The sequence below is a fragment of the Galendromus occidentalis genome, unplaced genomic scaffold (genome assembly GCF_000255335.2).
Source record: "Galendromus occidentalis unplaced genomic scaffold, Mocc_1.1 scf7180000077517, whole genome shotgun sequence".
Classification (NCBI taxonomy): domain Eukaryota; kingdom Metazoa; phylum Arthropoda; class Arachnida; order Mesostigmata; family Phytoseiidae; genus Galendromus; species Galendromus occidentalis.
This window is the reverse complement of record NW_003805505.1, coordinates 482,234-508,176: the sequence shown is the minus strand read 5'-3', so window position 1 is coordinate 508,176 and position 25,943 is coordinate 482,234. Positions and strand designations below refer to the sequence as shown.

Here is a 25,943-nt window from a genome sequence, read left to right as displayed (position 1 = left end):
TCCGCGCATCGGTCACCGACTTAGATACGTAAAATTCTCACACCGAGCCGCGTCCACTTAGGGAATATGAACCTTGGGCTTGTCCATCGATGATGTGTTTGCAAACTCCGGAACGTTTTGAACGCGGACCTCCGCAGATTTCTATGGGTCGCATTTCGCAGGTCAGACTTCCTCCGATTCCTGAGATTCCTCGGGACCCATTCATCGCTCCCAGCGGAGTCTCAGATCAGAAGAGCACCAGGAGGCTTAGGAAAGCCGCCGTTCGACAAATTCCATGTGAGCACATTTATCGCAGCATGTCTGTCCGTTCGCCGCCGCTTCGAAGGTCTGCTTACCATCCGCCCGCTTTTCGCAGCCGCTGCTGCTAAGCCAATTCGCTCCAGTCGAGCGGACACAGAACACGCTGTTTGACTTTGAAGGAAGAGAAAAAAATCCGAGCTCCTGAATCCGAGAAGCAGTGTAAATGGCAAGGTCGGTTTATCCGTAACATTTGGCTCGCTCACTTGGTTCCTCAGTGAATCGCTCCGTCTGTATATCCGCTTACCCTGCTTGCCTGTTCGCTCCGATGTCCCGCGTTCTCCCCGAAAGCCGGTCGCCGAAAGAGGCCTTTACGAGTTCGCAGAAAAGGAGCTCGTTCTTGTCTTCGCAGCTCGGCGGCCGCCGCCGCCGACAGCGATGACGGTGGTGGCAGCCCCCATCTCCTGGACTGCGCCCGCGACCAGCTCCCCGGAGTCTTATCAAACCTCGATACAACCTCAAATCGCTGCCGCCGTTCCCGCTAAGAGCAAGGGTAGCTCATTTCACACCAATTTGCCTCTCCGGCTCTCGACTCCTTCTTCTGCTCCTCATCTCGTTGCCGCTGCGACGCCAACACCACGCACAAAAGAACAAGTGAGTACTCGACATCCATCTTTTACGGGGTAATGATCCCAACGAGGAGACTACAGGGCGCCGGATCCGGAATAATAGCTCTACAATAAGCTCGGAATAAAATCGATCATTACTGATCGTCCTGAGTCCTGAGCGTCGAGAGGCGGGGAACAGACATCTGAACCACAGACAATTCACCGTTGAGACACATTCGATCAACACGGTGAATTTTCTATTCTCGATACCGTGGCGTACTGAACCTTTCCGGAGCCGACACTCCCCTCTCGTTCAGGAGAATAGATAAAAAAAAGACAAGTTGTTCCTAATAGCTATTCCCGCTGTCGGACCGGCGTGAAAGGCAGCGCAATTAACATTTTAAAGGAATGCGGAGCAGGCTCGCTCGCACACTCTCGAGTTCTCTCTCGCGTGCACGCTTTAATCAAGGAAGCTTGACTTTTCTCTCTGGGCCACCAAACTGGCCTGTGGACCGTGGCAAGTGGCATTTTCGCAAGAAGCGACCACGATCGTCGTTTTTGTTTGCCCATTTGCCTCCAGTCTCGAGAGGAAAAATTCACTAGAGCTGATGATGTTTTCTGTTATTGCGGTCTGGAATAGCGCTTCCCCCTCCGTCATCATCTTGTCGTTTCTGTGTGTAATTACTAATTGCATAATTGTTGTTAGCCCACGGATCATGGTAAGCTACCACGAGCGAGCTACTGAACGGATGGAAAGTGTTCGCAGTCCCGACAAGACGCCCAACCCAGCCTTATCCTGCAGTGAATCGAGGACGGAGAATGAACAGGGGCCTACTCGAGCGCTTTCTTTTTTCCATCTGGATTCCGCCCCCCCCCCCCTCCTCTCCCGGGTCACGAAGCAATGTACCAACTCAGCTCCGAGAGCACCCTCTTTTCCGGCCGGATCCTCCAATCTTTCAAATCATCGATCGGAGTGTCTGCTCGAATTTCGACGGCCGAATGCACTTTCTCGTCGCTCACTTCTTCGATTCCACGAAATTTGTTTCTATCCGTTATATCATGTACGCGGGGCTCTGCAGCTTCACAGAGTCGACAACAAACGCGCGGTGGTCTTTCTATCTTATCTCTGGTTCTCTTTCGAGCAGAAAACATTCTGAGCTGGGGCCTGAATTGAATTGACGCTCCTGCTCTTCACTGCACCGAAGTACCGCCGAAACACCGGTCGAGAAGTCTGAGATGACGTCGACGTCGGATCAGCAAGAGAAAAGTCAAAAAGCGGCGGTAGACTTCCCGAGCCACGGATTCGGTGACGAAATTCCACGTTCTCGAGGAACACCAATTCAAAAAGCGAGCGGATGTCCACCACAGGGAGCAACCCCGGAAAGGCCTGGTGCATCCAAAGCCAAACGCGATCACCTCAGCAAGAACGGAATCTTTATCAGAGCGAGGAGCGCTTTTCTCGGAGACATTCTTCAGAGCTTCGAAAAGGTGGACGCACGGTCCATTTCGGTTTAATCAGAACCTGAAGGGTCCACTCGGAGGAATTAGAAACTCGCATCACCATACCGGTGAGAGGTGCTCACACGCTGATTAGAAATGGATCGCCGGGAGATATTTCATGATAATTACTCGAGATGATAATTCAACTCTGAAGACTGAAGAGGTGCACAGTAGGAGAAGATCTCCTTCCGTCGGAGCCGCTCGGGTCCGATCCGGTAGAATCGGGAAGCCTAAATGCCGCCGACAGAAACGTCATGTGTCGGACGTCGGACAGAGCATCATCCATCGGAAACACACTCCACTGAATGCAGATGGGGTGATTTTTCTCCTGGTCAGAATCTCTCCGCGATATCGTATGTCTCGTCTCCGTCCCTCCTCATTAGTGCGCGAGATAATCCACGAATAAACACTCGTCCGCCACTCCTCGCAAAACGTTAGCAAAGCGTCCCGCAGGAGATGCGGTGCGAAAGCCTGTAGTTTATCGCAGTATCACCACATCTTCAAGAAATTTAATCTCCCACGGCGAAGTGTATAAGCAGCAAATCTTATTATGGACGGCTATATTCCATCGCGGGGAATCGCCTGAGATACATCACAGAATCAGAATCAGCGGATCCTTGATGAACGAGATTTTCGGAAAGTGGAGCCAATGCATTAAAATATGGATCGAGGCGACGGTAAAGTCATCTGAGACAGGTCGCCCCGTTCGCTGGCTCTTGAAGGCTCCTCGACGGTGGTCTTTCGGTGTGCGGTGATATTCTAAACAGGACAAAATTATGTAAATTCTCCTACGTAAATCAGAGGTACTACAGTTGAACATGACATGCCTCGATCGGGTGCCGCACGGCCAAAGCATCATTAAATCACATCTGAAACAACGACGATGGCAACGACAGCGAAAACGTCGACGTCAACCGCAGCGGCAACAGCCCCAACAGGAGCCCGAGCGGCAGAACAGGCACGCAGAGCATCGCGATAGTACCGCTCTGCTGTGACTCGTTGTTGTTGCGGCTGAGGCGAGCGAATCTAAAAATTTGTTGACGACGACGCACAGAAGCCCACGTAGTTGCGTCGAGCGGTGGACGCTCCAAAGCGATGAGCGCTTGACAACGCAGTGTCCGTCTGGCAGGATCGGCTCAAGAGGAATCTCGTCTCCCAGTCCTTCAAGCGTAATTTCTCGCAGTGCAGCAATGACAATGAATGGCACGTTTTTTTCCAATTCGACGACTGCGCAATTATTTCGGACCCGTCTTCAGGCACCTCGAATACTTGAAGCGTCTCGTCTAAGAAATCGCATTCCTCATCGACTATTCGGTTCCGCGTTGTCTGGAATCCACACCCGAAAATTCCTGCGAATCGATTCACTCTTTCGAGGGGGCAAGAGCACCCCATGGCACAGTCTGACGCGGTTATAAGTGCTCCAAGCACCGATAGCCTCAGCTAGATCTCGTTGCGATGCCCTTCGCATCAAACCGAGAAAACTCGAAAAGCGGATCGTTTCCATGACCTAGGAAGTGTACCTATCCCGAAATGTCTTGCGAATATTATACAAGGCCCGACCACAAGCGTGGCAAACGAAAGTCTGATGTCACTTGACGAGTGATGGATTCAATAATCGACGAGCTCGATATTGTAGTGAAAACAGAGAAGCAAACCGGAGGCTATGGATTGAGCAGGCAAGAACCATCCGGTGTCAGTGGCGTCAATCACGTTTATCAGCGCCAATGGACATCTAAATGGCTGGCGATTAATCAAGCGACCTCAAGAGCAACTCTGACAATAGCACGGTCCGTTCATTCGTTCGTTCGCTAGTCTGACCGACCGACCGTGCGTCTATCTATCAATCGGTCTGTCACTCAGACAGCCGTGGTCCATAACATCAGTCTGACTGTCATTGATCTCTCGATGACCCTCGGCGTGACACATTGCTCGAAAGCGAAAGTCTTCGACGAAAGGCCGTTGATTTTGAGGGAGATCATCGGAGTTTCTCGGAGTCAAGACCTACAGAAGCTTTCAAAAAAGCTTCATACTAGACACACCTATCATTGACAACGTATCAATTCATCACATCAGAAACCATGGTTCCCGTCTCTTCATTCCCGGCGCAGATCCCGAACTTCGCGCTCGAGCCGAAGGCGAGGAAAAGCCTCATTTTCGAAGAAGCTTTCTTCGTGGTCGAAGCGCTTTCGGCGGCAACGTCGGAGGCGCGGGCTTCGGGAGGCCCAAACCAAAACATAGAACATGGCGTCTCCCATAGCCACTTAGAGGGAGCAGACGATTTCCATCAAAACATTGGGGGAAAAATGGCAAAAACTCACCTGTTTTTTCCTTGATATCGCACAGAACGCTGAATAGGGCGGGTTTCATCCTGTGGCAGTTCAGGGTATGTTTCCTGAAAGTGCCAAAAAATGCACAATGAGATTTGAGTCGATTTGAATTTAGGCTTAGCAAGATCCAATGGGTCGAAGAGGCCGATTCGATGGTGGTGAATGGAATTATTTTAGTCGATAGAGCATCCCATGAAGCCGGTGGCACACGTCAGAAACACATCTCGGAGCCATCTCCGTTTACGCGCACAAGAGTCCGTCGTGAAACAATGAGCACACAATCCACCGAATCGTCTCGCAACCGACCCTCTGGTCTCTCTCGGCAACGAGCAAAACATTCGAATTGCCCATTTGGAGATTTTTTTTCCAATTTCCGAATCAACCCCCGAGCTCGAGATTCGACGGCTGAAACGAGCCATGTACGAAGGCTAGACCTCCAAGTCGCAGATCGTCTCATTGTTGTCGTCTCGAAGCTGCGAGGATTTTCAGAGCTTGGCATAAAAAGCCCAATTCGAATGTAAACAAAGCTTTTCTGATCGGTTTTTGAGCCAGTCCGAGGTGGGGTCGTCGTTTGACACCTCGCGGAGTTCACGGGGAAACTCGTTTCGTACCTCGCCTGGGCCTCGTCGAGGCTCTGGTCGGTGATGTTCATAATTTGTTGAAGTATTTCCGAAATGTCATGCTTGCGATCTCCGCCATCGCCGGACGCGGGGGCATCGATTGGGGGCCCGAATGGGCCCAGGTGACCGGGATGCATCATTCGTCCGTCAGCAGCCGAAGCCCCCTCCATCAGCTGGATAGACGTCGAGGCTCGACTGGCCGGCCGATCGATCGGCGTGTATGGGTTTGCGCACTCAACAAAAATTCTTCACTTCACCAACACCACCACCAGTAGCAGCAGATCCTGACTGACAACAGAGTGTATGAGACTCCTCCTCGGGTGTTCGAAATTCACTTGGGTTTGTTTCAAAATTCACTCGGTACTCAAACAAATCACTATCGATGATGGATTGATGGATCGATCAATCGATTATGGCCGGACAACTCGTTCGTCCGCAGGCGATTCGACTTCGCCTCAGTGGCGCACATTCACCACTTTGGTCGAAGTCAGCCGCGTGCTGGCAGACGACAACAGCTCCACATCGTTGCTCACTCGTTGACAACAATAACACGACCGAGGACCTGCAGCTCACACGCCTGCCTGCCCAACTCAGACTGACTGAGTCGCTCACAACAACAAGCTCTGCCCTCGCTCATTCAGCGACTTCAGCGCCTCGTAGCGGCCAACGCTTACCGACAGTGCAGACGCCATCTTGTGACGTCATTCGGCCGAGCACCAATCATATTTAAATAGGCGGAGTTAAGGCGACGTACCACACTGTGGTACGTATGTTGGACTTGTTTGACACCCGATCGGATCACGAACAATACGCATTTCATCTCCGTGGCCCAGCCACTACTACTCGCAGGCTGCTGAGTCTGTTCGCCTACTACTTGCTCGGATGATGCTCACAGTACTCAGTCACGATGACGACTAGCTGCTGCTGCTTCCATAGATGATGCTGGGGTGCTAAAGCTCCGTCAGAGTGAGTGTTGTCACAGCTAGACGAATGTCGATCGGGCGGCCATCCAAACCTGCAGCACCCTCGGCTCCAGGTGGGGTTGGCTGAACTTTCGTGATCGTCAATTCGACGACATTGGAAGTTGTTTGCTGACGGGAGGGATATTCTTCACCAGAAAAAGCAGACAATAAGGAGGCCTTCTAAGAGATGTTCCTGAAATCATCAATCAAATCATTTACCTTCGCCCCCGATACTAATTCACGCTGAACTGTTCCTTCCCGCGCCTCGCGGAATTATCCGCTTCCTCATCCTTCCCTCCAAATCCATACATCCGTGAGATTCTAGCCTCATCTGGGATCGGGACAATTCGCGAGTCTGCCGCTACAATCGACAGAATTAAGTCGTTACACACCGCTCTGTATGGAACGTAGACGCTCTCCAGGTCAAGCTTTGACGTAAACTCGGAGCGATTCCCTTTCTGTACCTCCCGGAGTTTATCCAAGCTCCCATAGGCTCGGATGCCGCGGCTGGAGTGCTTTGCGGGTTAATCTCTTGATCCTCGGGATAAGGGTCTCGATACAGTGTCGAGGGATCGCTGAGACTTTTAATATGATCCGAGACGAGATTCCGAATACTTCGTGAAACAGCGGCAGTGAATCCTGACATGCTGAATCCGACGGAATCTCCACGCCCCGGTATTGGAGGACATACAGCAAAGTTCGGACACGCTCGACACTTTCGGTTTCGAATGAACAGCGTAAAATATCGTTTCCGCCTATTGGCCATTTATGCCGGAATGACCAGCTTCGGTCGCTGAGAGAGTTCGATTGAATTTCCTGAATTCATAGTCGTGACTCTTAAGCTAGACTAAAAACACCGGATAATATAGAGCTCTACTTAAACGGCTTTTTTCCGACGGCTCGGTAGAAGAGACATATCGGGCCGGAAGAATGCGTTCCAGCCATTTCTCATATAAATGAGAATGAAAACTAAATTCGTGATGAACTCCAACCCCGCCTTCCTGCACAAATCAACGACGCGATCAATTGATCATCACTCTGGCGGCCTTTCCCAAGGCAGCTTCGTCGGTTAGGGAAGGCCGGGGGTAACCGGAAATGAGCAATAGTGGTCCATGAAGAATCCATTCCACACAACGCTGTGAGCTCGGCTCAATTCATAGCCAATCCGGAAAAATATTCCGATACCCTCTAGTACCGTTCTGCTCCGCCCCCCGCCTTCTACTTTCCCTCAGTCAGCCAGTCATTCATTGATATTCGCTTATCCGCTGCGAGTACCAACGTGTTTTGCGACTCGTCCTGACTCCCGCGCGAGCTATCAGTCGACTGGAGAATATCCCTCCAAAACACAAAGCTCCCTGGACGTCCTAGAATCATAATTCTGTCAACTAATGGAATACCTCGCCCACGATGAGAACGAATGAGGTGATTTCCGATCAAGGGAGGAAATATTCGAGATCCAATGATGCGAGAACTTCAGTTCGAGATATTTTCTGCAATCGGTGTAAGTCGATTCTTTGCGATCATGTTCCTCCGCCGAATGAGAGACAGACCCGCATCTTTCCGACGCGAGTTCCCCTGACCCTTCAGACCATGTCTCAATCGTCGTGCGAGAGAATTTCGGTGAGGCATCTGCAACAAACTCCGAAGGGAACGACCGGGTCCCTTCTCCGGCGCTTCCCGCGACGTTACCTTACGTTTCCTCCTCCCTGACAATGTTCAACTGCAGAGCCCATCGGCTCCATTGAACGCTGTCGTTGGACAGAGCTCCACGAGACCCCTAGCGCCATCTAGCTTACCTAAAAACAAGCCGGTCTAATCTCTTACCATCATCCTCATCTTTGAGACCGCCAATACAACGGAAAGCATCACCGGCATTTCTACCTGAACGGATCCTGTCCATTCCACTTCTGCTCGATGAGGTTTGATGGGCATCCGTCTTAGACACTCCCACCGTATAATCAACTTATTATCCATCCGAGGTATTAGTAGTCAAACTTGACAACCAGGAACCAGAATGTCGCAGAATAAGCGTGACTACGCTTGAACAAGGAATCTTCCTAGCTCGAAGCAAAACGAAAAGTATGAACGCATCAATGCTGCGTCATCGTGAATCGGGAAGGATCATCACATACGACTCCAATCCGTTCTGGAAAGCGCCCGCTCCAACGACCGAACGGATTCTCTAAAGGGAGTCGAGACCGGAATGGATTCTCGATCGAATTCCGTCTCCCGGAGCCTTATTTCCCGCAAAAATGACCGGATAGTCATGAATAGGATTCCCCCTCACAAATAGCACCATATCTCTGGGAGATACCTGTATGGAATCTAGGACCTGTACCTCATGAATTTACATCCCATGATTCTGTCATAACTTCGCAGTCTACGCAAATTGGCGGCTCAGCAGCCCACACGGAGATTTTCAGCTGGATTTTCATTGGAATGTTCTCCGCCTCTGACATCTCTTTTGTCTTTCTCGGCCATCGTCATGCCGGGTCGAGAATTTATTCATGTGCGAAAATCGTCGCGAACGCCGCGACTCCCGTGGATTCTGCATATGCAGAAATCTCTCCTGCGAAAAGCGACGAATTCTCGTTTAGTGAGCATCGAACAGGAAGTATACCTGACGTTAGCTAGATCCAGACATTCTTGCGCTATATGCGCTCTCTTAAAAAATAAGATCGGCTGCAGAGTAGAGTTGTTTTTCATGATTCCAGGGTCATCATCGATTCTCGGCGTCCGCAAGATCGATACGAAGGTCTAGCTGCCTCGTAGAACAGTCGGGAATTCGACATTTCGAGTAAGAGCTCAGTCAGCCAGCCAGCCAAGCTTGCTCCAAAGGTGCTGATACCGCTTGGGAGATGTTCGATGTCCGGCAATCATCTGGAGTAGATTCTCTCCTTTTAGGGTATCAGGCCAAAGGGGTGGGCATCGCGGCGAGAGATCATTCCCCTCCCTTCTAAAGAAACTTCAATGTCTTCTCGGACATTGGAGGCTTGGGAATCGCCCGCTGTGACGCGAAGGCCTCGCTGTCCCAAATCTTGAAGCTGGACGATCAGATCTCTTGAAGTGACGTCATTCAAGCTTGCATTAATTCGATGGGCGAGCTATCTTGACAAGAGACTCCTGTACCTATGATGGCTTGTCATGCTTTTCAATCTGATTCCGGCTACCATACTCGGTTTTTCTTGTCTTTGGTCAAGCTCCAAGACATGCTGGATCTCGATAATGCATCTTCTCCCATCACCAAGAGGTCAGATTCCAAGTCATTCGATGAGCCTGTTTTACAGTTTTAAAATGAGTTCCGCTTCGAGTTTTGAGTCGATTCGATATTTTTCTGGAGTTGTCGAGACTCCGATTGGACAGATCAAATCGCGCTGAAGGGGGAGTGATCGGAGGAATTCTAAGCGACCCCCATTGGAGCCGGGGGTTGAGATAGAAAGCCGACCTTCTGCGGTAACGTTCGGAGTTACGGAACGATGCGCCTGGGCTGGTCATCGCATCGATAGAGTTCGATGAAGAGCTCGATGACGGGAGCATTCCGGTTTCGGGGCCTGGACAAGGATCGCGAATGGAACGGAGCGTCAATTGTGGAGAATTTGAGTGACGTCTCGTCGTCTAGATTGAGATCGACTATTAAGAAGTCAAGATAGCGGCGAGGTTCACGATCTTCATTCTTCTGTGTCGTCTCAAAAGTTACGCGAGCATCCAAAATGAATCGATGAACGAATCTGAGGGAAGGCCACGTGACCCGGAATAGACGGCTGCTCGCTCGAATGAGATATTTTATCCGCCGCGAATGCAGAGTGGCGGCGTCCCGTGAATTACATCAGAGATCTGTGCATCGGGATTGTTCGGGCAATAAATCTCCTCCCGACGATGACTCGACGTACAGTTTATAGTATGTCTTCTCCGAGAAAGTTGATCCAGCTTCATTGATTTTGATGTGAACAGCCAGATCCGATCCTCTACCAAGTCGGAAAGCGATATATCCACGGGGAAACCTTCGCAAGCTCATACAGGATCGACTCTCTCGAGTTTCTGCCGCAGACAGGAAAGTTCCTGTATATACATCGGCCAAGCCCTTGATTGCCCCGAGTTGATACAGCCAGAAGACGCTTTCGGACCCTGTCACACACCATCATTCGACGCTCGAGCAGGTAGCCCCAAGCCACAAGGAATATGCCGGCATTTCATTCTATCTTTCATCGCGCCATTTAAACACACTCACGGAGATAAGCAGCATCGTGTACCTTGTTGTGGAAAGTTGTAGCCGATAAAGGTTGATAAGGAAACATTGTTTGAAAATCATTTTGGGATAAGAAAGTCAACGCTCAACATGGGAACGATAGGAGATCCCGTCGGACCTCGAGCGTCCATCCGTCCATTTAATTTCGCAACCAGGTAGGCGAATAACGACCCGAATAATAAGGTTCGGGCTAGATTTCTTTGATAGATTTCTCCGATCGGCAATCCGAGTGCCCATTGAGTTCGATTTACATAATCCATGTGACCACAACATCCTGCCCTCAACTTCCGCTTCAACGAGCGATGGAAGGTGAAACGGATGACATCAGAGTCCAGCCGGAATGTGACGAGTCACCCCCTCAGCTCAGCGTCAAGTCATCAACCCAGAATCGCGACTCACCGTTTTTCCTCTCATTGTTCTTGATTGAAGTTCACCGAACGACTAGATGCTTTTCGTGTGAGGTATCATTCGGGTTAGTGCAGAGTCGAGGAACCAGAATGAGATCATTTTAATCGATCCGATAACGCTGGGAATCTCTCAATGACAACGACGGTGAGCCAAGTCAATAACTTTAAGGGCATTAGGCACGGTTCCCGTTCCAGAAGACAGCGTGGAATCGGGGTACATCCCCCATAAGAAGGAGTTCCGCTCTAGAACACGGAAATCGGATCGCGACGCGACATCTTTGCGGTGACTTTGGTCTCATTGGCAAGGAATCGGTGGAGATCGTCACCCAGTAGACGCTCGATATAATACACCACGACCCCAATCGACATCGGGAATCGGGAAGCCCCGAGGTCGTTCCACAGCGGGGGCTCGATGGCCTCATCGGATTCCCGTTTAACGAACATCGATGGATAGACTTTCATCAAGTTATCCTCGATCGGCCACGTTGCGACCATAACCGACCAGGGGCTGGATCTGAATAATCGATCTCTCCGATCAGATCTTCCCGGAATGAGAATTCCATTTCTTTCGGCGGAGACCCCGCTGGCGCTGTGATATAGCGGCAACGTGTTGTTCAACTATTGCAAGGCTGTTGAAGCGACCGATTTTCTGCTCGATATCGATATCTTCTAGACTAAACTCCTAAAATGGATTTCCACACTGCTTGATGAGGACAGGGCCTCGATGCGGCGACATCTTCAACGAAGATGTCCGCTTAGGGAGTACACTGAGCCAGTGACAACAAGACCGGAGGTGGGCGGTTCGTTCGGCGGACGACAGCTCCAGATCTGGCCTGAAAGATGGAGGAAGATTCCACGGGGAACTTGTGCTTCAAGCGAGGGGCTTGTGAGATTCTCGAGCTCTTCTGAATGAGTCGAGTACCTTCAGCTCGCTCGAGAGGTATGCTCTGCTCACCCAGCTGCAATCAGCTGATGTCAAGAATTTATGAGTCTCATCCTGTGCTCTCGTGGAAAGAGCCGAAATTCGAAATTTGGCGCGCACAGTGGTGATTAAATGGCGGCGCCCTCCGCTTGGGGAGTCAGCTGTTCCCTGTGGACGAAACTACAAGCAAAACACCCAATCTCTCCGACTTCGGCTCCTTGTACTGGTCTATTTTCCGAGGCGACGGAGAGCGGGGGTGTGCCCTCATAATTTCACGTGTTCTAGAGCTCCTTGTCAGTGAGTGATCGGTCTCGAGGAAGTGTTCGAACAAGCCGCGGGGTCGTGAGAACAGAGGCCCGGTGAGTGACGACAGGACGAGTTCCTCTCGAAGTCTAAATGTGTGAAGGAGAAACTTACGTCCTTGCTTCCCCGCAATCGTCTACGTAGAGCTACGCGGTCTCTCTGAGACTAGGGCGATCTCATTCCTCGGGGATCAGTGATTCTGGAGAAGTGTTCTCGACCGGAAAGAGCGTTACCAGGAGCGTGAAAACTCAGGCCCTGATTGAGTAGAGGTGCCCAAAAGGGGTGCTCGCGAGGAGCCGGCAGAGATACGAAATTTATTTCATTTCATGGAGGAGCCCGCGCTCCTTAGGGAATTCCCCATCGAGAATACCGCGAGAAAAGGGATTCGAACCGATCAGAAAAAGATCCGAATCGATGGGTATTCAGAAAGAAGTTCTGACTTTCACCTTCTTATCATTCGCGATGAAAATCGGTGTCTCGACCACGATTCCGAATATTGACGAGAGCCGCGAAGGAAAGAGATACGTCTATGACAGTTGCGACTCAGGTTCTGGATACTGCTTGCTTCCGCGGTCAGATGAGACATGTGGATTGGACACCTTTGCTTCGAAATCTGTCTCGGTCAACCCCGAACTGAGTCGAGAGCAAACAGGACATAGAATTCCGGGCGGATTCCACTGTTGCAGATACCACTTTGCGACAGCCTGCTCATCCTTGGAACGAATTCATTGGTTCCGTGTTCCGTCCCTTCTCTTCAAAAGGCTCAACATCTTATATCTCGTCGATCGAGCTGAGATTTGTTGGCCCTCAATCACATTAAGGTGATGCCAATAGTTCGAGACCATCGGTGAATAAATCGAGTTTAATACTTCCCTCCAGGAGCGCCCATCGGCAAAAAAGTTACTCTCTGGCCTCCGGGGAAGTCTGCTATCACCGCCTCCAAATGGGAATCAATGCTCCCGAATTATTTGATGCACATGCGGGCTCCTGAGATGAAAATAGCTTCCTGTCGTCGTGCTGCTGCGGGGATGACGATCGCTACATGGTCTCTTCTGAGCGGACCCTCACCCCGTTTTCTAATCGCAGAGCGATCTTGAGAAGAGGAAAGATCCAGAAATGCTGAAGTCGGAAAGATTGTGAGTTTGTGGACGTTCTATTCCTCAGAATGCTTATTGTTAGGAACTCGGCTGAAGTATCTCACAAAAAGCGCATAGGCTGGTCGAATAGGCAAGCGGTCATCTGCCTGCTCTGCTGGTTGGCCAGTCAGCCGGCCGCTCGGCCCGCGTGCCATTCGCGTAAGAGCAAAACGTATAATTTGGCCTTTGGCGTTGGATGCTTCGCCGGCAAACTGGCTGACGGATGATTGACGTACGTCAAAAGTTCATCCTTCGGCTCCCCGCGGCGGGTGACCGAAGGCTCGGCGGGAATTCCACCCCGCGGAGTGCAAGACCCGCTTACACAATAGGAACAAATGTGACAACCAGCTTCCACTTTTAACAGCATGTCCGTCGGTGCGTCTATCCGAGCGGCCAAGCAACCAACCAGCCGTCGGTCCGCCCGACCGACCCACCGACGAACCAGTCGACTAACAAACCCGGTTGTCGAGGTGCCAGCATTCCGTGGAGCGTTCCGTACAGCTATTCGTGCACTTGTCGTTCGGTTTCCCTGCCGCGATATGTGCATAAATCTTGTGCGTAGAGATAGTTTCGATTGTTATCTCTGGGGATGCCCGAGCGAGCGTCGCCATCGCTCAGGTTTTTGGCTTCGTTCGTCGGACTCTCGACCTGAGTACAGTATTTTTGGAGTCCCTCAAACGTGACAGGCCGCTGCTCTCGCTAAATGAAGTGCGGTTCGGGGAACGTTTATCGACGATGCCCTTTTTGGAGCTTCGTCCCTTGTTTTTCTTCCACGTCAGCATCTGGTGGCTTCCACTGGTCGGAAACGAACTTCGGGGATTGACGATCTCCCACTGTCTATCTCCCACCTCAGTTTTGTGAAAATCCAACATTCTATCCACTGGGGACCATATGTATGTAGAAGTGGAGATGAAACTTGTATTATGGGAGCTCGGCTGGGATGCTTGAATTCCGAGGCCGGGAGATGAAGCTCGATTTTCATTGAGAACTTGCCCGTTACGTGTCGAGGTTAGGACACGGGGATGTCCGAGAACGTCATTCTTCCAAACCGTATTTTTCATTTCGGATTTTTTCTCTCCGATGATCCGTTGCGCTGAAAAATCAATTTTCGGTTTCCCGAAAGTCCGCGGGGAACGAGAGCCAGTTTGTAACAAGCTCGTGTCGCAGTGGTCAGACAACGGAAAATGAGGCGTCGAGGTTGACAGCCGGATGTCGCGAAACGAATGACTCAGCGCGAGATGTCGGCTGCCATTCGACATTCGCTGACCGATTCCCGTGAACGCTTCAATATTCTGGAGTCGTCACATCCTACGTTCCCAAGAGCTGACTGACTTGTCTTTCTACCTCTTTTTGACGAATGTTTCCGATCATCGGTCCAACGTTATCCGCTTGTTTACATTCGATTCAAGCGACGAATATCCGCATGGTTCGAGTGTTCTGTGTTTCTAATGGGGATTCGCATCTCCATATGGAGGCTGTCACGAGGAACCGCTTTTGTTGATCCGGATTCCACAGTCGAAAATTCTCATCGACACGAGAAGGATTTTTGAGGAGTGTTTCCCTTCGCGGACGAACACCAAAGTACTCGACCCGGGGAAGGGCCGCCCCCACCTACTTTGGGGACTTGATGAACGCCTTCATGGCTCGTGAGTTGCCCGCTGTTCTTTGTGCATAATTCCAACTCGAACTCCGGAATTTGTTTCCGCTCCAGAGTGCAGTGCTTGATCGACGGCAGTCCGACCCATTCATTGAGATCTCCGTCGAGAGTCGAGAGGCAAAACTCCGGAGGGGGCTTGGACCTCGCCCCTGAACTCACAACGGTTAGGTGCATACCCTTTGTGGTTTGTACGGGGAGACAGACTCGCCGTGGAGGGGAGCTCGGCGCGTATCCTTAGAAGTCCCCAGGTACCCGCGAAAACTCTCAGCTCTCGATCACGCTCCTCGTTCTTTAATCTCGATTCGGGGATCCGGATTACCAGGCTCGGAGATTTCAGGCTCAAAGCCCTCGGTCTCGCTGCGCTTCTTCGGATTCTGAGTCCATGATCGACTCGGCCGCGAATGTGAAGCGCTACCCTGTGAAATCGGATCACGTCAGGGATGGCAGGTTACGGGGATCGTCGCAGGGAGAGACTAGGGAACTAGGGCTCGGGTAGGGGTTAGGGGCGGGGAGATCGGTCTCGGAGGATAGGGACACGCCCCGCGAACGTTTCAGGGCAGCTCCATCAATGATGATTTCTATTTTATTACTCTGCTTGCCGACGGAACCATCAACGCCGCTTGAAGGCACCCAATGAATCCGTGTCAGTTCGTCAAAAGCGTTGACGTGCGTCACGATGACCTGCCTCACGAGGAAAACGTGAATTGAGAGACCGGGCCGGAGTCCCCGTTCAATTCGCTCGGCTGCGGAACAATCGTTCTCAGAGAAGAGGCGGGGTAGTCAATTTTTTCCGCGTTCTGAGAGGCTTACATCTTCCATGACTGGAAAATAAGCCTAACTATACGTGAAGCACGATATCAGAAATAGAAGTCCGTCAGTGCGATCACCGATTCCGTGGGAAGGACCCGGATACAGAGGACCTGCTCGGAGCATGGGTCAGTGTAAAGCTCCTATGAGCTCGTTTCGGTACTCGGCCCTGATCTGCCGTCAAGTTTATTGGGGTTGTAGTGGCCTGTCGGAGATGAAAGCCCGAGAGAGAATTGGGGAGAGTTTATGAGAGTTGCATGGAACGATATTGGAGAGAACTATGGAGTGAGATCGTAGATGATGCCATCACGGCCGTCATCAACTCGTCACGTACCTGTGATCGTAGCGGCTAGGTAGTCCCGAACCAACACCATCTCGTACCGACTGATCTCATTGTCGGCGGGCGGCTGGCCGTCCGGACGGTTACCACAGAGGGTTTGTCGAGATGCGTATTTACAGGATCCGACCCACTGTGAGCCACGACCCACTCTTCAACCCAGCTTACAAATCCGGGGAGCTACGTTCAACCGACCTTGCGGCTCGGCTTAGCTGGTCCGCATTCGGCTCCACACGGCTGTCCGGTCGGTCGCTTGCTCTTGGATCAAAACGCACGGCGATACAACAGCAACGACTGGCCATCATAGCTTTAGGGTTAGCCGTCGACGTTCAGGCGACTCTCTAATAGTCCGTTGTCAGGCTGAAAGCGATCGTTTCTCGCTACGCTGTGCTTTTTTTGTCGTTGTGATCAAACATCGAATACATGAGGTAGCAGGCGTAGCATACACTCCTCGTAAGGCCGCGATGCACCGCGTGACCGTTCACCGCGTGACCGTTCACCGCGCCGAAAATATTGATCGCGAAGAAAGCATACTGCGGAAAATGCTGATGCCGAGTGAGCTCAGACCGTTGAGGTCTCCGAATATAACACGGAGGTCCAATGAGCACAGATTCTTGGAACTTCAGGGGGGGGGGCTCCGCAGCGGATCGCGAGGGGTCCCGATGTCACTCCTGGAAAAAAGCGATCGACGAGGAGAGACAAGGGAATCAAAAATGGCTCGAGCGGGTCCCCTGAGAGTCCGCTGTAGCTTTGGGCTCGTCTCTTACCGAGCTCTTCGATGGGGATTCTTCGACGCTCAAGACTTTGGAGCGCTCATCGAAGCCTATCCCAGACATCAATCCGCAGTCAAACGCATCCGGAATCGAGTCGCACAGACGGACGCAGACGTCTGTTCGAGGAGATGCTCCGAGCTACATATGTATATCTCGGGATGACTCGCGACGTCGTGAGTTATTATCTTGTTCATTTTCCCGGGAATGCCTCACCGGCTGCACTGGGTGAGCGTCCCGCAGCAAAGCTGGCCATCCTATTCAATATGACTTGATTCCGAACGGTTCTGCTCGGAGAAGCGTTTTCGCTCTTGCTGTCTCCGTCGAGCTGCGACGCGAAAGCGTCAATGGTACCGGTGTATTCCTCTCGCTCAGTATGACTGTGAATCGCGGTGTTTAATAGTGCCTCTACGGGACGAGTGTTATCTCAGTGCGATTCCTATTCGACCGACGGAGTCTGTTAGCTGACTCGCTACTCGGCCAAGCAGTGGCTGCAGCTGTCCAAGCTGGTCTTCTCTCATTTTTTCTCGTCGGAATGCTTTACAGTCATCGTCACCCAGTCGTTTACGACTCAACCACGCCACAACCATGTTATCTCCTGGACAGTTTACTACACGACTTAATTGGATGCAACCACTACGAGCACAAGCTCTGATCTGACAGGCCAGCTTGCCGTTTGGAACACCTCGGAACTTTTTGACTGATAGCGCGGTCGGTACTTTTCTCCCGCAGAACCGCGACTTCCATTTTAAGCCTCGACAGGAAAACGGGACGGAGGCTCGAGCCCCGCCGGGGGGCAGCTGCTTTCTTCAATGAAAACGCGCGAATCGGACCCCGGGAACCCTAAACCTATGACCGGGTTTGGGAAATCCTGACGAGGGTTCCCGTGTAGATAATTTTTGAAATCCTCGGAATGTGGGGAGGAAAAAATTCATTCCAATCGTCGAAATCAGAACGGCCGGCTTCCGATCATTTATACGGCCCATTCGAGCTTCGTACATCGCCCAGAGCGTCCGTGTGAAGTGAAGCCCGGTCTTTGGCGCGGATTAGTCAAGCCCCGATTGTTGCCATGAAAGACTCAAAACGCGATAGTTGGCTGAGCCCGTACGCTGCACTCGTCGCCGTCGCTCGGTCGTCCGGTCGGTACCGCTCGGTAATGATGTCATAAAATGAGGAATCGTAGAATCTTCGCGAGTTACGACCTCTGAGCACTTTAGCACAGCCGTGGAAATCTGAGTGAAATTCGCGTGCTTGGGCTTTTACTCACTTTTAATTGGAGGAAACGCTGCTCGGCGTTTTACTCTGGGTCTAATGAGACGTAATCGCAACATCCCTAGTCGTGAGTTTTCCTCAGCACGTAGGTCTGGATCAGATTCACGGATATCGTTCCTCCGTTTCCAGGTTCATGGAGATCGTTGAGCAATACTGAGTGAGCATCGGTCTTGTTCGAATCGCCTTGAAAGGAGAGAGGAAAATCATGGCTCTGTTCGACGATCCTCGATTCCTGCTCTCCCACATCCGGCATTCATTCAGAAATTCGGACGAGTCGAGTAAGTTACTGTGATCTCGAATTTTATTATCGCCACAGGGGAGACGAGAATAAACATTTCGATACGAGGAGATCTTCGAGAACCCTTCCGCCCACGAAGGCGTTGTGCACATTCGAAGTCGACAACCGATGCGAAGTCTCTGAGAGTTCGCATCAGATGCAACACGGTCTTCTACAGTTATCTATGATGGGACAAGGTGTGGAGGCTCCCTAAGGGACAGTTTGAACGCTTCCAGGAATGTACGAGCTGGCCATGGTGACAGATATCATGCATCAGAACCCGTTCGAACCGATGCGTGGCAAAGATTCGACTACATCGTCTCCCTCGTCGCTGCTCAGCGCTCAGCTAGATCTCTACTCGGTGAACGACCCGGAGCTGGTTCAGATGGCTCACTCGTGCGATATCGTCATGGACAATGAGTTGGTGGGCGCCCATCGCCGGCGATCGAACACCGCGCAGCGTTTGGACAAACTCAAGAAGGAGCGTCGCCTGCAGGCCAAGATTAAGAGGATCACCCTGCGGAATCCGCATCCGACCGACCAACAGGACCCTAAAGACGGTAGGTTCCGAAAGCTGTGGAGCAAGCTCCTTCCTTACCTATTAAGGTTCCCGTCGGGCTTTATCAGTGATTAACGCTTTTAATTAAAAGTCGCTCCAAGGACCGCGCGTTCGAAAGAGGCGAAATAGAGAGGAATGAGGGAACAGAGAGAGGGTGAGCGAGTGAGAGGGGGGGGGGTGCGTATTAGGTGCAGGAGCAGCAGCAGCAGCAAGAGTAGGAGACTAGCGAGCGAGCAAGTAGACGCGAAGCGGGCAAGCGAGCAGAAACTCCACTAGCGCCTCTGCGACTACTAGAACCACTTCCACTGGTTCTGCCAGCACTGTGCCACAACAATTTAGATTAGAAAGCGAGAGGAAAAGAGATCGCGGTGGGTTTGTCGGGTGGGTAGTTGGCTCCCTGTACCGTCCGCGTCCTCTGCCCGTACGAGGAGCAATAGCTGTACTTTTCAGCCGCTGAAAAATCGCATCCGTGATGAACAGTCCGGACGTTTTTTGGGAGCTCGCACAATGAACCAGATAAGAGGAATTTCAACTTTGAAAATAAAGCTCCACGCCGCCTGCTGCTCGCAAGAGCGACGGCATTCATGGCGTATATTTATTGTCGCCCGCGAGCTCGGTACCGGGTACAAGCTCTCAAAACCGCAGGCTCGCCATCGATAGAAGTTGCAGAAACCTCTGCGCCGCCAAGCGTTGATGGTAATTTCTCGAACAGAGGGAGGTGTATCGTTACGACGATCGAGCGCGGAGCTCCACCTGTGGGGAATCATTCATCAAATCATTCATCAAATATCTATCAAATATCTATAGTATCGTTATTCGGGGAGTACCATGGCTCGTTCCCTGATAATCCGCTCCTGACTCCTCGTGTCTCTGCCGATCGGCTGTACGACCCGGTTGTTCAGCATTCGAGGTTTGGTCCGTATTGTTTGGCTCCGATAAAACCCTGCTCCCGTACTCTCGCCGACTTCTTCCTGACACCCCATCGGGAGAAGTTCATGAAACTGGGTAGGTAGGTGCCGCGTTATATTCCGCGTTTCGTTGCCTACTACCCTAACTCGATTGAAATGCAAGCCGGGGTAGGCGGCGGGAGCGGGGGAACGAGTCGGACGGGTGGACTAGACGGGGATAAGGGGAAGGGGCGTCTGCTAAAAAGCAGAAAGATTGGTTCGAGGGGAGTTGATTCAATTCAGACGGTCATTCCGAATCAACTCGCCTCGAGTGAGTGAGGCGGGCAGGCAGTCAGTCAGTCAGCCAGCCAGCCAGCCAGCCGACTGGCCAGAGAGCCGCCGCTCCGCCTTAGACCTGAGAATAGCGCGAGAGCCAATTCCAAGGTGTCCATTTCATATCCGGCATCTCTGGCCCCTAGAGGGAGGGACTCCTCCGACGTCTCGGGGAGTTGGCCGGGGGAGAAGCGAGGCGGGTTCGGGGCAGGAAGGAACTCGGGTCGGGGCTCTCGGCTGACAGAGTCTTAATCTTGAGATCCGCTGACAAGACATATCGCCCTTTGGGGAGCCGGTCGAGTCGGCCAGTGAAGGGCTATTTTTAATAGATAAAGTGTACTCCATCCTCCGCCACGATGGAACAACTCGCGAGAAAAAGAGCTGTTGCCCGTCTAACGATCATTTATCGAAGTTAGCCTGCGGTAGGAATGCGATAGGAACACGCGCTCGCTCCGACACTGGGCTTCTCAGCTAGCTCGCTCTACGATATCAAATACAGGAACGTGAATTCGTCTTAGTAATGTTTCTCGCAAGCTTCCGCGGGACACTCCCGGTATCCGAGCGGGACTCAATGTCCCCCCTCCGAATAGAGAATCTATTCATTTTTCGCGCGGAGAAGCTAGCCGGTGAATTAGTCCAGATGCCGTCCTGCGAATGCCTTCAAATGATTCTCAGCGAAGGAGTTCCTCGGCTCTCAATAATTCACAATCATAAATTTCTGCCTAACTCGGCATTCCGACTGAATTTCTGCTTCATTCAGGAACCATTGTATTTGTTGCGAAGGAAATCAGGAGGCAACCATACGATCCAGCTGCGGAGAAGAAGGTCACATCTCTATTGAGTCACCTCTTGATCACCCGTCCACTGCCCGTCAATCCATTCTCAGCATACAGCCGACTAGATATCCGAGTGAGTATACGCAAAGCTAACCAAGTGAATCCTCATTCCATATGGAAGTTTCCAATGCTTCACGATAAAGTTTCTCGGAAGTTCCTCAAGGGGTAGTGCTATCGGGTCGGAGTTTCGGCTATTCCCACAGAGGGAATGAATTCGTCTAGATACGTCAAGCAAGTCTGTGGTTCATGAAGAGGTTATGCGCACGAGGGAAGCGCCCTCAGAATTTTGAACTCTGAGGCGTCGAGGGAGCGGGCTGCCATAGCCGGCACACAATTCCCGACAAGAGATTAGGATCATTGGGAGCGCTTCCGGCTGCAGCAGGCCCGAGTCGGTTGCCACATTCGGAAGGTCGATTTCGGAGTTTCTGAGTGAGATTCGCTTGAAGAACATGTACATCCATACTCCTCATCGTTCTCGACGCTTGAAGTCTCCCCGTCGATGTCCCCTCGAATTTATGGGCCTGTGGGGATGAACGATGATTACCCACTCGTGAGGTCGTGGGTCGATACCATCAACCTCTCAGTCCCTCCATGGATAGTTTCAATAAGGCCGGGGGCAGCCTCAGCGGACGAGCAGCATGTTCCCCGATTTTATGCGCGGTTGCTTTACGAGAGTCGGAAACTACGCTTCTCACGATTTCGCTCTTAGTATCAAAAGATAATTAGTGTCGTTCGTGAAGATTAGCGCTCCGGTGTCGATAGCCTGTTGATGCTCGCCTGATCCAGATTTCGCTGCCTGATCCTGTCTCCTGAGTTTATCTGAATATTCTGCCATTCCGAATGGGCATTTCGATGGCTGCCGCCAATTGGAGACCTCCTGTCGCGGGAGGTCTGACCCACTGACGATTGCGCAGGATCAACAGAGTTATCTCGGTTTCCGGTTCGCTCCGGAGTTCCCGCTCCGGCTTTGCAATAAGTCAGGAATCTCGGGGAGTCTAAACGAGTCCTTGTCTGCAATCCCAGCGAGGAAGAGATAGGACTCGACATTAAAAGTCACGAATCCTCACTTTGCACAACACGAACTTCCTCAATCGGGCGAGTCTCCATGACGGTCTGACACGGAATGTCTGTCCTACGAGCTACTCCCTCTCTACTCGCTTACCAGCTCTACGTCCGATGGGTGGCTATGGAGTTTCAAACAAACCCGGAACATACTGAGAGTACGCGTAATTCTTGGTCCCTACGGTCAGTGGGGCGATCCGCAGGCCTTCCGGGGCAGGGCTCGGTAGAGAAATGGATTGATGAAGTTCGAGAATAAGTAGCATGGGCAAAGGAGGAAAAGTATTCGGCTCGGAAGCGCGAAGATCAAAAACTGACCATCAAGTCGCTTTCCCTTGAATTATTCGGGAGAGTGATTCTACCAGCGAACTCTCGTCGAACAGAACGAGTTTCTCCCTTCGAATAAGAGCAGAAGGTGTCCGTGCATTCACCAAATCATAATTCATCTTCACCTGAGCTGTGTCTCGCATTCAGGCAGAGCCAGTTGTGAGTAGCAGAGGCCATTATTATTTGCTGCGTTAAGTTGATTAGCGCCGCCCGCCGACCACAACTGACCAGTGCTTATCTTGCTCGATGGAGGTTCCTTCTTTTCCTCCCTCTTGCATTCTGACTCTGGCTACCGTTCCCCCGCACCCCTCCGTTTGCCGCGCTCAGCTCGGCCCTCGTTTGTCCAGCTCCTACCGCTGCTGCTCCTCCCCCATGTACTCCTTCCTCTCTCGGACACTGGCCAGTACTACGCGTGCTCACACATGAGCTCGGTCGGCCAACGGAAGGGCGAGCGAACACTGACGACTCTGTGTAAAATGTTGATTTAATTTGCGGCTTGCAGCAGCCCCAGAAGATATGGACAGTGTCCACCCGTCCAAAACGTCTATTAGCTTCGTAATTACTGCCATCGCCCCAGACACGGCCCTAAGTCCCCCTAGAGCTGAAGACTCTCGCTGCCAGGAGTAGCATCATGCTGCTTAAAAGCACTCGCGCACGAGACTAGCCGCTCTTTGTGGACCACCCTCGGGAAGACAATCATTTCTGCCTATCTGATGGGCAGTCGGGCGCTGGCGTATTTGAATCGTATTCAACAGAGTCCTGTTCTTTGCCATCTCCCCTTTTTCCCCACGAGACTGATTTGCTCACTGGGTCCATAGAACGGACAGAGATAATTTCTGACCCGAGTCGAGTCTCTGTGGTATGCTCGAACCACCCCTGAATTGTAAGAGGAGAAATCATTCCCATGATTCCTCTCTCATGATTTGGATGAAGAGCCTCATTCCATTCTGTGACGGTTCGCGAGAGGATACCCCGAGAGCGGTCACAATCTCCGTTTTGCGAGGGCTGGAGCTCGCCCCGACTCCCGTGTATGATACTTCCATCATATCCGAAACCCGTCGAGAAACTCTATTAGCGATAGTTCACGATTCCACTTTTCTCCAATTCCAGGGTCAACCAACTGCAAAGCGGATAAAGGTTTATCTCCCGATGCTCCCTGAGGCTGATAGAGGTTTCCCGATGACAGTTTCCTGTGACGGGAATACCACGGTCGGAGATCTGATAGGTCTCATCTGTTGGCAGTACACCATCGAAGAGCGGAAACCAGACCTTAAGTAAGTTGAATATCAATCAGAATACCCTTTTCAGAGGAGGAGAACGCGGAAGAATGGAATTCGTTCATGGCAGTAGATCCGGCCTGTCTTGTTAAAATGAGTGGTGGTGAAATCTGAAGGATCTTCCCCTTGCAGACCTCATACGAAGTATTACTGTCTGCGATTTGCCGAAGAAACCGGCGAGGTCGAAGACGAATTCCCTTCGGTCGACAATCGTGAACCCATCGGGAAATATGACTTTCCGAGCTATCAGATCCAGGAGATCACACCGTTGGATACGATGCCGTTCGTCGTCACCTTCTACATGAACGAAGGCTTCAGCAAAGTCACTCTTGAAGGAGAGGGCGCAACTTTGAGGGACGCGGTCAACGAGCTCTTCAAGCATCGGGCTGGTCTGCAGGACGCAATCGGCAGCGATTTCGTCGTGGAGAAGAGGACCGGGCCGGGAGTTCCGCTGAGTCTGGACGCGAGACTCGATTCATTTTACACGACGGAGTTCCGACTCCGGGCTGAAGCAGCCCCGCCGGTGCAGCAGAGGGTCAATAAACACACACCGCGGCTCCCGGAGCTGAAGATGTTCTCAGCCGGGAGTTTTCAAACCTACATGGTCCAAATGATCCAGAAAATCGGGAAGAATGTCACCGTGCAATTAGGTAAGCAGGAAAGCTCCCTCTTCAGAAACCAGACGCAATCGTATGAGCCGTTATATATATTATATATGAATAATATAATACATACCTTCGAGTCACCATCGAGGATGTGAATCCGGAAATCTCAAAATCGACCTGGAGTAAAAAACCTTCTCTCCGATCGTAGCCGTCTCGAGCGAAAAAATCGAAATCACGCCACTGCCGCAAAAATCGGTCAACAAAATGCTGTGGCAAGTTAAGCCGGCATCGCACAATATGAAGTACATAGCTGGCTGCGAACTCATGACTCCGAAAATGAGTGAGTATTCTCCTGAGTTTTATTCGAGCATACTCGTTTCGTGAATCCATCACCCCATGTTGTCCTTGTTCCTTTGGCATCCAAAGTTCTTGAATTCTTCCATTTTGCAGGTAGTGATAAACGGTGTCTGAAAATTGTGTACATGGATGGTGAGAGTTTCAAGGACTATATGTTCGAGGCATCGATCGAGAAAGCCAGTGAAATCGATGATCAGATCAAGAGCATTCTTCAGATGCGGAGCACCGACGCTCAGAAAGCCTATAACGTCGAACGGCAGAAACGTTTATCAAGAAAGCCAAGTTTTCTGTCGAATCCTTTCGGATGATTGAGCATGTATCATGTGGAAGCGTCGAGACTGAACCAAAGTTGCTGCGAGTCTTTATTAAAGTAATCCAAAGGTCTACTAGATTAAAGTTGAGCTTCATTGGAACATCTCGATCTGGATAAATTTTAGGAGGATGAGAATTGGGCTGTTGAATCATTGACGCCTCATGAATGACTGCGATTCCTGATAAGCGAATCAGGAGTTCGGTTGCTCCTCAGGTCCAGGGAAGCTCCTGCGAATCGATTCTATCAGAGTCACGGGAATCGACGGCTCGATGTTTCTCCTTTCGGCGTGAGAGCAATTTTCAATATCTGCCGCCGGAGACTTTCCGTTCTAGTTTCAAGGAGCACGGGAGTGGTCACGTCGACTCATCTTCTAGTGTCACACAGGGTGTAGCCCTAACGCCGAGTGCGGCCCGAGCATTTTGCCGATGACATCCCAAGGAGCTGGGGGGAGTGCTCGAGCTTGACAATTTCACCCGCTCCACTGCAGAGAGTTCCTGGGATCAATTTTCGACCTCGATCCAATTCGATGAGTCGACAAGGCTCGCAGAGATAAAGCGTGACTTTGTAAACATAGGTGTGATCGAATATGACTGCTCGTCTGGCCATTCCTGGGAGGAGTTTTCGTAGAAAAACCCAATGACTCTTCGAGTGCTTCCCCGAGTCATTCGGTCGTCAGTGAATACTAATCGCAATTCTTGGGGAAACACGGCTCTCGACTATTCAAAGAGAACCGTCCCTCGGGACAAGACCTTCGAAACGGATATTCGCGCATAAAGAGCGCACAGCAAAGCAGGTCGAGCAATCACGGAAGTCATAAAACGCAGGTGATGGATTCACAGAAATATTGGGCACGCCAAATCAGTGACGTATTTAGATCCGATCGATGGGAGCGAGTCGTATACGAAAGACAATCTGTCAAGGAAAGTCCTGTTTACGAGTCATCATGGTGATGGCGATTGCCGATACGGTCGGAATTTTCAAGAACAGGATATTAAGCTACCT

The 25,943-nt window shown here is 51.3% G+C and overlaps 1 protein-coding gene across 1 annotated transcript; it reads left to right on the top strand.

Annotated features, from left to right (window-relative positions):
* The first annotated feature begins 18,316 nt into the window (after positions 1-18,316).
* Sin1 (SAPK-interacting protein 1) lies at positions 18,317-24,936 on the top strand. The gene is made up of 7 exons (XM_029112593.1): positions 18,317-18,389; positions 18,625-18,948; positions 20,928-21,076; positions 23,500-23,663; positions 23,799-24,316; positions 24,480-24,611; positions 24,698-24,936. Exons 1-7 carry the CDS (start codon positions 18,317-18,319, stop codon positions 24,934-24,936), a joined length of 1,599 nt encoding a protein of 532 aa, XP_028968426.1.
* Positions 24,937-25,943: the final 1,007 nt, after the last annotated feature.

Bases quoted from the DNA above. Each gene is read 5' to 3' on its own strand.
- Sin1 (XM_029112593.1), top strand. From the start codon at position 18,317: ATGGCTCTGTTCGACGATCCTCGATTCCTGCTCTCCCACATCCGGCAT. The intron at 18,949-20,927 runs GTAGGTTCCGAA...TGCTTCATTCAG, and splicing joins CCAACAGGACCCTAAAGACG to GAACCATTGTATTTGTTGCG. The intron at 24,317-24,479 runs GTAAGCAGGAAA...CTCCGATCGTAG, and splicing joins GAATGTCACCGTGCAATTAG to CCGTCTCGAGCGAAAAAATC.